The 16,344-nt window shown below is 40.8% G+C and overlaps 1 protein-coding gene across 4 annotated transcripts in view; it reads right to left on the bottom strand.

Annotated features, from left to right (window-relative positions):
- Positions 1-5,437: 5,437 nt before the first annotated feature.
- Positions 5,438-16,344, bottom strand: part of mtmr1a (myotubularin related protein 1a) — a 31,512-nt gene continuing 20,605 nt past the window's right edge. For all 4 annotated transcript variants that reach the window (XM_080452039.1, XM_080452041.1, XM_080452040.1 and 1 more), the window contains 8 exons: positions 15,254-15,439; positions 14,099-14,257; positions 12,147-12,194; positions 11,510-11,602; positions 9,982-10,095; positions 8,935-8,978; positions 7,589-7,721; positions 5,438-7,108 (listed from right to left, as the gene is read on the bottom strand). In XM_080452039.1, the coding sequence (XP_080308165.1) occupies positions 6,947-7,108; positions 7,589-7,721; positions 8,935-8,978; positions 9,982-10,095; positions 11,510-11,602; positions 12,147-12,194; positions 14,099-14,257; positions 15,254-15,439 (939 nt within the window). In that variant the 3' untranslated portion in view covers positions 5,438-6,946. The remainder of the gene's footprint in view (positions 7,109-7,588; positions 7,722-8,934; positions 8,979-9,981; positions 10,096-11,509; positions 11,603-12,146; positions 12,195-14,098; positions 14,258-15,253; positions 15,440-16,344) is intronic.

Here is a 16,344-nt window from a genome sequence, read left to right as displayed (position 1 = left end):
TGATCGGTGGACTGGTTTGCGAAATTATCTCCGTACATACATATAGACACACCCCTCTTCTAGATAGCTCCGCCTCCTCTTATGAGGCGGCGCTCAAAAGTCACGAGCTCTACCGATCGACTTTCACTGAGTTCTAGGAAAAAGGACTAGCTTTAATTTTTCTAACGGTAGCTTAAAGGCGTTATTTTTCTATCCCGATTATGAAGTGAGATATGCCATAATGACAATGCGTCACGTGCCACTGTAGCCTGACTGTCGCCGAGAAATCGGCAACAACGTTTACAAATAGTCGCATGTGAAGAATGTAGTCACGTACAAGTCGTACGCGATGGCTTTCGAGGTGGAAGGTTGTCTCTACTGTGCGCTGGCCAGCTAATCCTGCCCACAATAGGGGTCTTGAAAGTACCTAAGTAAATCAGATGTTTGATTGCGGTTAAAAGGGGAAGCATCGATTTGCAACTGAAATACGCCGTTAATGGTAATATAGTGACGTAAAATGAGCGATTTCATGTCATCGGGTGTACATTTCAGACAACTAATTGTCACCTAGTCAAGTAGTTCCCTCAGTATATAATTGATCTCGCATCAGAACAAAGGCATTTAGAAAAATCAACAATGTTTCCCCATAAGAAGCTCAAAAACATTGTTGCACATTCCCCGTAAACGTGTCCCTGTACATATATTTATTTCCCCAATTGGGTTAACACTATTTACGAGAGCATTGTTGTTAATCAGACCAAAATCCCAACCAGCTAAAAATCACTATTTTGATGTAAAAGCACATTTCTTTAAGCGTCAGTGAAAACCAACCGAAAATGGTAAAAGCACGTCACGAGGTAGCGAAAGCTGTGTTCTTTTTCTTCAGCCGTCATATCCCAGGGTCCGTCCCTTTAAAGCCGACAGTCAACCCTCCTGTTCATTGAAGTTCGATCATACTTGAGATTATTGTTCTTTTTTTGTAAATGACGTAATTTATGGCGACATGAATGACATTGAGTAGCAATATAATAAAGCCTTGTTGTTGGGTGTAGTTAGCCTTAGGGTGTCGAATAGAAGCATTGCTTTGTTGAGTGAGGTTGCAGACAGAAAGGAGATTGATGTGTTTGCTTGTAAATACTGCTGTGAGACGTTGTGTTTTTAAACTCCCCCAGTGAATGAGCGTTACATTAATATGAGAAGTATGCATAACCCTGAGCCTCGTCTCAATGTGTGTGTCGTTTTCTTTTGCCTTCCCTCCTGTCCTTGCTGCACTTTGTGTGTGAGTGATCCCTGTCTTCCCTAGTTTGGGAACTCTTGTACTACAACATGGGTTCCCAAACTAGGGGCTTGGACCCCCCCACCAATGTTTTTGGGGGGTCCCCAGATGATTAGCTTAAAGTTCAACATTGTTTTCTTACTCAACAGTAAACAAACCAATATACAGTATAGAGTCAGTCGTCCATCCCCTGGGTCGTAAAGTAATTTCTCTATGGAGAATAACATTGGGTTATTGAGTTATCCAATGTCCTTTAATAATTTAAGGACTTTTAAGACCTTTTTGATACCTAAAAAATTACTGATACGGATAATAATAAGACCATTACCACGTCAAATGAGTCGAAGACAAACCGGCCTGGCAACGTCAAGACTGAATCTACTTTTAACCCATTCAAAATCTAAATGTGTGTCATTTTAGATTTCTTTGGCTATTCAAAAATAGCAGATATACAAGCTCATAGCGCGGCACCGAGTGCCACGCTATGAGCTTGTAGATCTGCTATTTTTGAAAAATCGTGAATATTTGTGCAAATCTTTGAATATATATGTTTTTTTAAAGCTTTTTTTTTCACTCAAATCTTTGCTTATGGGGATTCTACAAATGTCTTCTAAATCCTACAGTAAAATATGTATTTCTCCACGGACCCCCCCCCACAAGCAAAGATTTGAGTTAAAAAAAATAGCAATTCTACAAGCTCATAGCGCGGCACTCGGTGCCACGCTATGAGCTTGTAGATCTGCTATAGCCAAAGAAATCTTAAGCTGCTCTGACTGCACAAAACAGGCGGCCACGTGTGACCGTACCCTTAGTCAATATTCAGAGGAATTCGTCACCTAATCAATTAGTTGATTTAATCCACAAATGTGTCAAATAGTGTTTGAGTACAATCGTACAGACAGCGGATTTTGCAGGGTTCAGAGAAAACATTCTAATAATAGTCATTTCAACAACGACTACTGGATACTGTAAGTTATAGACAGGTAGAATCAAAGAGGTGTACGATATCTAGACTTTACAAAAGAGATGTGCATTGGGGGGGGGGGGGGGGGGGGATCATAAAAGGATGAAATCAAAACAAAAAGAGAAAACCCCCCAAGACTGATTGATGCCTTTTGAATTCTTTCTTGTTTTATTTTCAGTGGAATGTATAAGAAGTGTTCATGGCTCGTTCAGGAATCACATTATTATTAGACATATTACATGGAATACACACTACATCACGACACTGTTCACACTCAAGTTGGTCATTTATAGCAGTGGCTCTCGAAGTTGGGGTTCCAGGGACCCTCAGGGTTATTTGACGGTGATTCCAATACCTTTTGCACTTCTGTAACTCCGAGAGTGTACGAATGGAACCAAATGGACCATAGGCTACCATACAGGTCCATTTGGTTCCATTTATACTCTCAGTGTTATGGTGGCCCTTTAATTTCAATTAAACGTTTGAAAACCAGAGCTTAAAGAAATGTGAACGGAACACCTCAACCGAATTATTTTGCAACGATATTTACGTGTAACTTTCGAGTATTTTTGGCAACACCTCTGGGAGCAATAACGTGGTCCTTACAGACCAAAAGAATGCAGATCTACAAGCTCACAATGCGTTGTGAGCTTGTAGACCTGCTATTTTCAAGAGAATTGGTGTAGAGGGGGGCAACCAACTATTTGAAAACCACAAAACAAAGGGTATTTATATCAAATATAGTATATCATATAATTAAATATTCAAACATGTTTTTTTCACAGAATCAAACGTTTTTTGGTCATGATTCACCAGGATCCTGGATGGCTTGATTCTAGGCTTAAATTAATTGATATGAATATTTTTGGAAATCTCTATGGGAAAAATGAATGGATTCTGGAACGATATGGAACCAGAAAATGGCCGCCACTGCTATGCCCTATAGCGCCTGCTTAGTAGGACAGGCGTAGGAGGAGAACCACCAGCACAAAGAAAAGGAAATGTCAGCGCACACTCTCTTCACTCACAGAAATATTTATTGAAGAAACGACATTGACCGAAAGGAAACGTGAAGGCAGCATGCGTGACCTGACCGCTTCCTAAAAGTTTCAGCCGTGAAAGAGGTGTGTGTAAAATACTACAGTATATGGATGCCACAGAAAAATTGTTAAGTAAAGAACGGGAGCACAAGAAGCAGAGAGATTCCTACAGAAACTAACGTTGATAGCAGTTATCTTCACATCACGTCAACGTTCACGTCAATCTGACCCTGAGACTCACAAAATCATATCCTCAAAATTTGGGACGCACCGATATGGAAATTCTTGTCTGTATGAATACATACGATACCAGTATTTGATTATTTTTGGTTATTGTTATTATTTCCACCTTTTGTGCCAGGGAAACAAATTAATCTTCTTAAAAAAAGAAGAATTATCTGCAACTTGGTGGTCTACAGATAACCATGTGACGGCTGGGACCTTTGCTATAGGGTTGTGTGTGTGTGTGTGTGTGTGTGTGTGTGTGTGTGTGTGTGTGTGTGTGTGTGTGTGTGTGTGTGTGTGTGTGTGTGTGTGTGTGTGTGCATGCGTGCGTGCGTGTGTGTGCCTTTAACTGCCTAACCAGATTCCATAGACCATATTCACACGGCGGCCATATTGGAATTTAACATTGAAAGTGCCGCCACCCGGGGTGGCTACTTTCATTGACTTCATAGAAACATGGCCGCCGTGTGAATATGGTCTATTGCAGTGCTGGTTTGAAGGGTGGAGTCTGAGATGATCAGTGGAAGGCGAGACACCTGGCCATGGTTTCCTCAGACACTATAAAAAACCTGCTCTTTCCCTGCTGTTATCAGTCCTCAGGCACGGCCACACAGTTGCGCATTTCTGTTTGGTTTGGTTTAGTTATGTGGTTTGTTAGCCTTAGTTTTAATAGAATCCGCAACTTGGTGGTCTACAGATAAGAAACACACCAACATAGATGACGTAAAATTGATATTCCCCACAACAGATAAATTGTCTCTGTCGAGTGTGTCCAAAACTTGTTGCTTTCAGGATTCAAATTCAAAAACGGCTAAAGTAGCAGATCTACAAGCTCAAAACACGACACGTTTCCAAACCAATACCGATATGTGGCCGATATACTGTATATATCGGTGCATCCCTACTAAAATTCAACCGAAAAAACAACAACTCTGTGGGCAGTTAGCTAGATTAAAACAGAGACAAGATATTTACATGAATATAATCAACAAGGACACACCAAGGGGTTTGGCAATCACACAACAACGTGGTCCCTGTCAGATGGAGACCTTTTATGTCCAAAACTGGTACTTAAAAAAAAAAAAAAAGGAACATGTGTTCCACTGGATCCGATGTAATTATTATTTAGTCACAAACAACCCATGTCAATACTTTTCACTGGTTCAAAATGTATGGAACACACTTAAACACTTTCACAAATAGCAAAATAATCTAATAAACTCAATGTGACAAAGGCGTCTCAAAAGAAACAGAAATAAACTCAATTCCAATTTCGAAAGTCAATATGCTGGTGATGAGTGAGGAGCGTCAACGGCTGGTCTGGGTTGAACTGAAAGCAGTGTGACACAATATTGTCTCCGTCGGTGAAAAACCTCACCGACAGAGACATGTCACAAAACGTACTTTTCAGGATTCAAATTCAATAACAGCAAAAAAAAATGCAGATCTACAAGCTTCGTAGAACTGCTATTTCTGCAACCTTTCTGTGACACAATGGAGAAAAAAAAAAAGTTTAAATATTTGGAGATGAAGAGGTTCCCATGCACCCGACAGCAACGATATGCATCTACTCGATCATATTACAGCGCCACACAAAAGCATCAAAAATAGCAGATCTACAAGCTCAAAACGCGGCGCGTAGATCTGCTATTTTTTTTATTGGAATCCTAAAAAGCAACAGTGTTATATATGAGTTTTCTTCCCGACAGAGACGATAATGATAATGAGGTCAATATACTAGTGACCACAGAGTAAACTATGTTAAACACTATTATTAACCCATTAAGACCTGAGGCGATTCTTTAAAAAAAAATCTAAATCCTAAACATTTTTGGAAAAAAATCAAAAAAATATTTGTTCACGTTTTTTCAAAAATAGCAGATCTACAAGCTCATAGCGCGGCACTCGGTGCCGCGCTATGAGCTTGTATATCTGCTATTTTTGAATAGCCAATGAAATCTAAAGTGACACAGATGCGTTCCAGGTATTAATGGGTTAATACATTAGTAATCAATACAGAAACAAAGTGAGCATTTGGCGCATAATCTGATATCCCCAGTCCCAATACGTTTTTTAAATTAATATATGATGATGATTTCAGATTAATGTATGATCATAATTCACTTAAACTATCATATTTCAGGTTGGAAATTATCTTTATGGAGAACCGGATGTTTTAGGATCACTTCATACAATTTGACGCAGCATCGTGATGTTAATTTGGCCAAGATCGATTTTCTCCAAGAATGATACAAGGGCAAAAGTTTTGGCAAGTATAAATATTACTATGACTTATTTACAATTCAAGCACACAGTGCGGGCCTAGAAAAAAATGTGGGTGTCCCTTTTTAAGTGAAGATAATTATTTTCCATTTTTCTTTTCACCTCATGAAAACAAAAACAAACTCACTAACTAACCAACCAACCAAACATTGAAACAACAAAATGTGAAATGAACGGGTTTTATGCATTTCTTTGTACTGTAATGTTCTTTAGTTTGGGTGATGTAAACTTGACTAGATAAGATACCGCACTGTAGTAGAAGTGTGTGTTTCCAATTACACTTGAACATCATTAGAACCATATCAAATTAATTCAATAATGAAATAATGTGGTGAAATATTATTATTGTGCAACAGTGTCTTCAATCACTGTGTTTGGGACGTTATGTATATTTGTTTGACATGGAACGGCTATTATAAACACACATCAGTCAATGGGCTCATTATCATAATTATTATTATTATTATTAGTATCAATTAAACATGTGATGGAGCTTGTATGACAAAGTGTGTGTGTGTGTGTGTGTGTGTGTGTGTGTGTATCGTAACTGGCGCCGTTAACTCATTCACTGCCTACAACAACTTATGGCGACTTTTACGTTTTCAGTGGTCTTCCACCAGATGGCGCTGTTCTCTATCACCTGAGTGACCGTTTTCACCCTCAAGTCAAACAGAATCCAGGAGATCACGTGATCGAAAGATCCCCCCCCCCCTCCCCCCGCCCATCCACTTCCTGTTTAGCGTTTTTGGGGGAGATCAGCTGTATCTTGAGTTCTCTTTTTTTCCCCCTGCATTTTGGCGAGGCATGCTATATTCAACAGCCTGTAAACAAGGGAAGGGGGAGGGGGGGGGTCGCGGTGAGTTTAATTTTTTTCTCGTGGCAGCACAGTGATCCCCTCCGTGCTTAGCGACCGTCCTGGGATCCATCATACGTGGATATAAACATTCTGTGACCAGTTGAAAAGGTAAAGAAAACGTGCATTTTTGTGCGAGACATGCTATATTCAACAGCCTGTAAACAAGAGAAGGGGGGGGGGTCGCGGGTGTTTTTTTTCCTCCTCTCTCTGGCAGTGGGCAAACGCAGCCAGAAATAAGTCTAGCAGTGAATGAGTTAATGGGTCAATCATGTGTGTGTGTGTGTGTGTGTGTGTGTGTGTGTGTGTGTGTGTGTGTGTGTGTGTCAGACGGTGGTGTGTAGGGGCGTGTGTGAGGGCGAGGAGGTGTGATCAGAAGCGGAGGAGATGGACGGGGAGGACGTGGCGTCTTTCTGCAGCTCTTCCACTCTCTTCTGCAGCTCTGCTCTGAGGAACAGGAGATCCTTCAACGTCTGGTGCACCGGCATCTGTGTGTGAACACATGAGAGCTTTAAAGTACCAAAAGTAAAAGTACTAAAACATTTGAAAATAGCAGATCTACAAGCTCACAACGCGTCGCGTTGTGAGCTTGTAGATCTGCTATTTTCAAATGGCCTAGGTATGAAATAGGGATAAAGTGGTTAATGTAGGTTTTATAATATAATCATTTATATCTGCAAAGTAACTAGTAACTAAAGTTTTCAAATAATTGTAGTGGAGTAAAAGTACAATATTTCACTGGCACTGGGGTGACACTATTACACTTTTACTTTTAGTTAAAGAGTTAATAAACATGTACAGTACATTAAAAAAGAAAACCGTGAAGAAGAATCAAATCCTATGAATGTCTTTAAGTGCAACAAACAACCCACAGGTTAAAAAAGGCTGTGATCCATTTTACACACACACACACACACGCACACACGCACGCACACACGCACACACACACGCACACACACTACAGCTACCTGAGGCCTCATGCGGGGGTTCCAGCGGGTGTAGTAACTGGTCCAGAGCTCTAGGTGGCGACTGGAGGCCAGCGGGTAGAGAACGTGATGCTCATAGTCTACGTAGAACGGGCTGGTGAACTCCTCTGGCTGACTGTGGAAGCACACGCAATCAAACATTATTATAGAGTTACATTACACCAGTGATTCTTAAACTTTTTCATGTCAAGGACCCCCAATTTGATTTGGCGGACCCCCATCGGAAAACGTTTTGTGCCATATTGCTCATTTGATATTCAATAACAATATTTTATCCATTCATGAGTTGTCCTGACAGAAATGATTTACCCCATATTTGAGCTGCAACTATCAAATTATTGATTATTGATTATTTATTTTATGATAAACTAAGTGGATTAGTTTGATTAACTGTTGTGCCACTAGCTTAAACCAGTGGTGTAAAGTGACTAAGTACCTTTTCTCAAGTACTGTACTTAAAGGAGTAGTTCACCCAAAAAATTACTTATTTTCTATCAATTGCACACCCCATGAAGCCTTGAATTCATGGATGTGTTTTTGTTTTTGTTGCATTCCTAAGATAATAATTTGATTCCCGTCTCCTACCGACTAATGTATCCAGTAGGAGACACAAAGTAGATTATTTGTGTCTCCTACCGGAAATACACATGGTCATCAAATTGTTGTCTTAGGAATGCGACAAAAACAAAAATAAATCCATGAATTCAAGGCTTCATGGGGCGTGCAATTGATATAAAATAAGTCATTTTTTGGGTGAACCCCTCCTTTAAGTACAATTTTGAGGTACTTTTACTTTACTGGAGTATTTCCAGTTTTCAGTACTTTTACTTCTACTCCAGTACACCTCAGAGGCAAATATTGTACTTTTACTCCAATACAATTATTTGAAAACTTTAGTTACTTGTTACTTTGCAGATATAAATTATTAAATTATAAAACATACATTAACCACTTTAGCCCTATGTTATACCTAGGTTTTTTGAAAATAGCCGATCTACAAGCTCACAACGCGTCGCGATGCGACAAGTTGTGAGCTTGTAGATCTGCTATTTTCAAACATTTTAGAACTTTTACTTTTGGTACTTTAAGTACATTTTGATAACAAATTTACCAATACTTTTGTACTTTTACTCAAATACATTTTTAATTCCGGACTTTTACTTGTAACAGATGACTTCTACATTGCAGTATTGATACTTTTACTTAAGTAAAACATTTGAGTACTTTTTCCACCACTGGCTTTAACTACTGGTCTGTAAGTCAGTCAGTGAAGTAAACATCCAGGGTTGTGCGTTATTGTTGTGTGTAATGTTGTCGTTGTGTATTACCTGTTAATGTAAGACCACAGTGACACCGTTTTGGTCTGCACTTCCTACACCGGCCAGGCGGTGGCGACGGAGAGAAGACAAAAAGGACAAGCAAGAATGTTAGCTTCTTAAATCCCACAAATCAAAAAACAGTCACCATTTTCCTTACATTTAACTTGTGAGTCAATTCTCCACATTTTGTTGAAATTCAACACTGTGTGTGGATCTCTGTTGTTGTAAATGTGATCACGACAATAAAGAATCACCCAGACGCTGTCCACCAAGACGCTGCTGTTGTTTTTTTATCAACATAGTTACGTTATTGAACATTGGTTACTCGCAGTGGTGGAAAAAGTACTCAAATTCTTTACTTAAGTAAAAGTACCAATACTGCAATATAAAAATATAAAAATACTCTGTTACAAGTAAAAGTCCAGAATTCAAAATTTACTTGAGTAAAAGTACAAAAGTATTGGCATCAAAATGTACTTAAAGTACCAGAAGTAAAAGTACTAAATATTTGAAAATAGCAGATCTACAAGCTCACAACGCGTCGCGATGCGACGCGTTGTGAGCTTGTAGATCGGCTATTTTCAAATAGCCTAGGTATAAAATAGGGCTAAAGTGGTTAATGTATGTTTCATTATATCATAATTTATATCTGAAAGGTAACTAGTAATTAAAGTTTTCAAATAATTGTAGTGGAGTAAAAGTACAATATAAATGTAGTGGAGTAGAAGTAAAAGTATTGGAAATTGGAAATACTCAAGTAAAGTACAAATACCTCAAAATTGTACTTAAGTACAGTACTTGAGTAAATGTACTTCGTTACTTTCCACCACTGGTTACTCGCTCCTGTTCTCTGTCATAGAGGAAGGTTCCAAACAGATGTTATCAGAGAACAGTGGTTACGTACCTTATTTACTCGCTCCTGTTCTCTGTCGTAGAGGAAGGTTCCAAACAGACGTTATCAGAGAACAGTGGTTACGTACCTTATTTACTCGCTCCTGTTCGCTGCTATAGAGGAAGGTTCCAAACAGACGTTATCAGAGAACAGTGGTTACGTACCTTATTTACTCGCTCCTGTTCGCTGCTATAGAGGAAGGTTCCAAACAGACAGCTGTACAGGTGATCACACACCGTGATGAGGAATAGCTCGTTGAACTCAAACGCTGCCGGGAACTACAAAAACAAAAGAGCATTATATCGTCACTGCCCTGTTAAGGTTATACGGTGGACTAGCCTGCCCCAGTCCGTCTGATATCTGGCATAGAGGGGCGGATTCAAAAACATCTCCGGCAAAAACATCTGTGGGCTCCCATTGGTTCACAGATCTGTGCACCCGCCTCCGCCTCCGCCCCGCGCCCCTCCTCCTCCCCCAAAGTGCAGCATAGACCATATTCACACGGCGGCCATATTGGAATTTAACATTGAAAGTGCTGCCACCCGGGGTGGCTACTTTCATTGACTTCATAGAAACATGGCCGCCGTGTGAATATGGTCTATTGAGAGCCCTGACGTCACAACATTTGGAGCGACGCCCACTGCACTCTGGTTGGTCGGGGAAATTAAAGTCCAGGCTCTTATTTTAGAGCAAAAAACGCAAAGGAAAATAAAAGCCTGGAGATCGAGGCTAACGGTGGACTGACTTGCATAAAAGCGTATAAGGTGGACTGACTTGCACAAGCATTTAAGGTGGACTGACTTGCATAAGGTTATGATGTGCACTGACTTGTTTAAGGGTAATAGCTGGACTGATTTGCATAAGGGTAAGGAGTGGACTGACTTGCCCATAAGGGTATAATGTGGGCGGACTTGCATAAGGGTATAAGGACTGACTTTCATAAGGGTATAAGGACTGACTTTCATAAGGGTATAAGGACTGACTTGCATACAGTTATAAGGGGGACTGACATGTTTAAGGGTATAAACTGGATTGACACACATAAGGGTATAAGGTGGATTGACTTGCATAAGGGGGGAGAGGGAGAGAGAGAGAGAGAGAGAGAGAGAGTGAGAGTGTGAGTGAGAGTGTGAGTGAGAGAGTGAGTGAGAGAGTGAGTGAGAGTGTGAGTGAGTGAGTGAGTGAGTGAGTGAGTGAGTGAGTGAGTGAGTGAGTGAGTGAGCGTGTGAGCGTGTGTATATATAGACTGGATTGCAACATACACCACCAACGTAGACTAACATAGCACGGTCTCTGTGGCGCAATTGGTTAGCGCGTTCGGCTGTTAACCGAAAGGTTGGTGGTTCAAGCCCACCCAGGGACGATGAGCTTTTTGTGGGGGGAGGGGGGGGTCTGTCCATGTTAATCATTGTCTGGGTTTACTGAATGAACAGTGAACACGGCTACACAAAGGGTTAAAGTGAGCACACACACAAACAGCTGCAGGTTAACACCACTGTTGCCATGTCTGCTTATTATAGGCGACTTTGGGCTTGTTCCTTTCTGTAGTCGCCGGTAAATATTGGTAGTTACTAGTTTGTGATTTTTTTGGGGGCTTTTTTCTGAAGTGTAGTTGCTTATTACAGAGAGAGAGAGAGAGAGAGAGAGAGAGAGAGAGTGAGAGAGAGAGAATCAATGTGAATGAAGTCTCACTTGTCGTGTCATCTGCCACACACAGTCCATGAACTGAATGAAGAGAGGAGAGCGCTCTGAGTTAGCGTGGTTCTCGTCACCATGACCCACGCGCTGGAGAGAGAGAGAGAGAGACACACACACACACACACACACACACACACACACACACACACACACACACACACACACACACACACACACACACACACACACACACACACACACACACACACACACACACACACACACACACACACACACACACACACACACACACACACACACACACAGAGATTTAGCTAAGACCAATTAGTTTGTTGTTTTAAATGGCTACCTTAAAACTTATTTTGACACAAATTTGACACAATCAGTCACACTGATCTCACTGGCACGTCACAAAGTAAAATACACAGTGTTGTGAGTTTGTAGATCGTCTATTTTCGCTGAATGTTTCCCCGACAATAGGGACGCTATGCTTTGAAGTGGTTACTGGGTAATAAACACAGCTGAAGGTAATAATATTAATTGGGGGTGAGTTTCATTTAGGCGTCATCGTCATCAAAATTTCGGTGAAAAGTGTCTATACAGTAAGTCACAGTAAAACTACACGTCATTGTGTATGATCCATTTTAACCCCTTCATTCCCTCCACTCACCGCAGCAAACTTGTGGCCGAAACTCAGCCATTCCTTCTCCACAAGAACCTGGACACACGCGCACACACACACACACACACACACACACACACACACACACACACACACACACACACACACACACACACACACACACACACACACACACACACACACACACACACACACACACACACACACACACACACACACACACCTATGAATAACATAACAAGCATTGACATTGCAGCAATTATCGCAGTTTCTGACCGGCTATTTTGGGACCCAAGCAAACAAATTCATGAAAGCAGCACTGATCAAAATATGGATCAAGATTGTGCTCCTGCCTATTTCTTGCTTCGAATGCTTCAGAAAACACATTTAGCTGTAAAATGAGACCATTTATAACACTTGCTTGGCTACGACGCCTGACATAAATCATACAACACTGCCCTCTGGTGGCTGTAGCATCGGGAATCTGAGCTCTGCGTGGGAGATTGATTGACGGGGTGGATGTCATGATATTATTGGTTGAAACAGGTTAGCCTATAGAAACAGTCGGCACTCGCAAGGTGAGTTTTCTATTAATTTTATTGTTTACCGCAGCAGCAGTCTCTGACAAACGGACGTGTTTCGGCTACCCAGGCCTTCATCAGCGTTTTTCTAAAACGCTGATAAAGGCCTGAGTAGGCCCAAACGTTAAAATTAAAAAAAGAAAATTCACCCTGTGAGTGCGGTCTGTTTCTATATATTGACAATAGAGCACGCTCAGCTCGGGACGTCTGTCCCCTAGCATTTGGATAAAACTGATTAGCACCTGCTGATGTCATCATCTTAGTTTTACAGGAAATAATCTTTGTAATAATTGTTTTACATTAAAATACAAAACAGTTAATTTCTTGTAATTTATTGGGGGGGGGGGATATGAACCCAATTTGGCTTGACTATTCTTTAACCCATTAAGATCTGAAGCCGAGTCTACAAATGTCTTCTAAATCCCAACAGCTTTCTGAAAAAACGTAATGTTTCTATATCAAACTTTTTCATGTCAAGGACCCTCAAAATTATATGTATTTGGCCGCCGACCCCCATCTCAAAATATGTTGTTCCAGGGACCCCCCAGAAGCAACGATTTGAGTTACAACGTTCGCTTTAAAAGAATTTATATATTCAAAGATTTGCACACATTTTCACGATTTTTCAAAAATAGCAGATCTACAAGCTCATAGCGCGGCACTCGGTGCCGCGCTATGAGCTTGTAGATCTGCTATTTTTGAATAGCCAAAGTGTAAAATAATGCTTTTTTAGCTCAAATAAAAAAATTAACAAGTTAACACATTGATTGCCTAGATCGAGTCAACTCGTTTTTAGAATCCATCGCTTGATTGCCTAGATCGAGTTAACTCGTTTTTACATTTTTGGGGGAAAATTCCACAAGGGGCGACCTAACACAGCTTTGGAATGATCGATCGTCTCTCAGAGAAGAACAATGTGGATGTGACGTCATTCCAAAAAACGTCACTTCCATCCGCCCCAATGATGGGATTTTCAGAAAAACGGCTGTAACTCAGTTTCTTTTTTTTCCATTGAAAACCACCCGTTTTCAGCGGACCAAAGCTCCAAAATGGCGGATCGCGGTTGGAAACTTGTTGTTCCCATGGATACACAGATCCTTCCGTCTACTCACAGGAAACTTTTTCCGTGTGTTTTTTTTACACAATGTCGGTTCCACGGCGTTTCAAATATCATCGGATTGAGGTAATTATACGCCGGCACGGGGATAGAAAACTATGTTTAATATCTTGGCAGTCAATGTGTTAACAGCCATGACTGTGTATTATTTGAATCTATTGGGTCTAATATGTTAGTTAGACCTTTAGTTTATGCATTATTAGACCACGGACCCCCATTCTACACTGTAAACGGTGACCCAGACATCAGCCACTGGCTCTAGTACAGCAGGATCCACTGACCTGGAACCCTCTTAGAGTGCGGTAGTGGCTGTCCAGCATCAGCATGGCCAGAGAGGTGAGCTGGGCGGTTCGATCCCAGCCGTCACTGCAGTGGACCACCACGGAGGTCTTCCCCGACTCCAGGCGGTCGGCGATGCGCACCGCTCCGGCCAACAGCAGCTACACAGAGGTGGAACAAGTTCTTTTTTTTTACTTACATAAGTAAAAGTAGCAATACCACAATAATATACTGTAGAAATTACTCTGTTATAGGCAAAAGTCTTGGTATTTGCAATTACAATTACAATCTAGACAATTGTTTAGAAATTTGGCTTGAGTAAAAGTACGAAAGTATTGGCATCAACATATACTTTCAGTGCCAAAAGTAAAAGTAGGTTAGGGTTAATTAATTAATTATTTACTTAGGCTCTGTGTTCACTGAGAACGCCTTTTGAGCTGAGGAGCGCAGCGGTGCTCACATGCAATGTTTATTATCACCAACGAGACCTGAGGCCGAATAAAAAGAAATGTCTTCTAAAGCCTAACAGTTTTATGAAAAACGTATGTTGTTATATCTGACCCTCAACATTCAATGTATTTGACCGCCGACTCGCATCTCAAAAGATTTTTGTTCTAGGGACCCCCAGAAGCAAATATGTGAGTTAAAAATCACACCCAGTGTGAAGTGGGCGGTGTGGAAGCTCACTTCCCCAAAAAATTGATTTTTGGAAGTCCATAATCTTATTTATACGTTATTAGTGTCATCATGTGTCTCGCTAGCCAATCACAGTGCTGAATAGAGTCAGCCAATAGAGTCAGCCAATCACAGTACAGCTAGGGGTCTACTAATGAGCCAATCACAGTGCAAACTAATACTAATGAGGTGTCCCAACCCCACTTATAGAGGCGGCTACACCGCCCAAAAATGATCGCTTTATTCAAAAATAGCAGATCTACAAGCTCATAGCGCGGCACGAAGTGACGCGCTATGAGCTTGTAGATCTGCTATTTTTGAATAGCCAAAATATGTAATAATGGATAAAGTGGTTAAAATCTAAAAGGACACAGATGCGTTCCCGGTCTTAAATGGATTATCATAGAAATGCGTGTCAGACTGGTCATTCTCAAGGCGCTCTGCATGTGGAACACGACGGGCGCATCATTAGTGACTATTACCCGTATGTACTCCAGCCAGTGTGTGTTGTCTATGTGCGAGTGCCAGTGGTTCTCGTCGATGGTGGGGTACACCACGTCCTTCAGCTTCCTCAGGGAGTCTCGCATCACGTGGATGTTGGGGATCTCCAGGAAGTTCAGCTCCACGTTGGGGTAGAAGCTCTCGCTCTCGTAGCCACCGTCTTTAGCCTGAGTACCAGGAGAGAGAGAGGAGAGGTTATACGGCTTCATTTAAAATAGTGGTTCCTAACTGGTTTTTCCTTTTAGACCGCCTTCTTGTGAATGACACACATCATCCCCTCAACCGTCACTTTACAATCATGTCATCGGGACAGAGATACAGAACTTTGAGTTAGGGAAAAGTTTACTTTAGTACAGTCGGGAGTTTTGTCCACTCTGCCATTGCAGCTTAAAGGGCAAGACCACTTTGGTAGAGGTTTGGGTTGTGTAGTTACCTCGCCATGATGTAACTCCAAAGGTGGTCAAGAAATAAAAAATAATTACTGCATTGATTAAAAATTGATCATTCAAAATATGCTCCTCATTGACTTACACTGTACAGTATAACAGCTCTCAAAGTCGCTCTTTTAGCATGTAAACGAATGTAAACAAAGTTGATTCAGACAATATAGAACATCACCAAACCCAGTACTGTTTTTTTTTATTTTTATAAAAATGCTAATTTACTGTTGATTTAGCTATTTGTATTAGAAAGAAAACTTGGACTGGATCGGCGGATCCGGATCCGGATCTTCAAATAGTAAAATCATCAGGAAGATGACATTTTTATTAAAAAAATAAACAGTACTGGGTTTGGTGATGTTCTATATTGTCTGAATCAACTTTGTTTACATTCGTTTACATGCTAAAAGAGCGTTTATGTGCTAATAGAGTGACTTTGAGAGCTGTTTCAGTGTACAGTGTAAGTCAATGGGGAGCATATTTTTAATTATCAATTTCTAATTAATGGAGCAATTATTTTTCATTTCTTGTCCACCTTTGGAGTAACATCATGGCAAGGTAACTACACAAACCAAACCTCTACCAAAGTGGTCTTGCCCTTTAAACAAACTGCCTTGTTGTTTGTGTACTCT

The sequence above is a fragment of the Gymnoscopelus braueri genome, assembly GCF_963280865.1.
Source record: "Gymnoscopelus braueri genome assembly, chromosome: 15".
Lineage (NCBI taxonomy): Eukaryota > Metazoa > Chordata > Actinopteri > Myctophiformes > Myctophidae > Gymnoscopelus > Gymnoscopelus braueri.
Note: the sequence above shows the minus strand (reverse complement) of the source record. Positions and strands in the feature narration are given on the sequence as shown.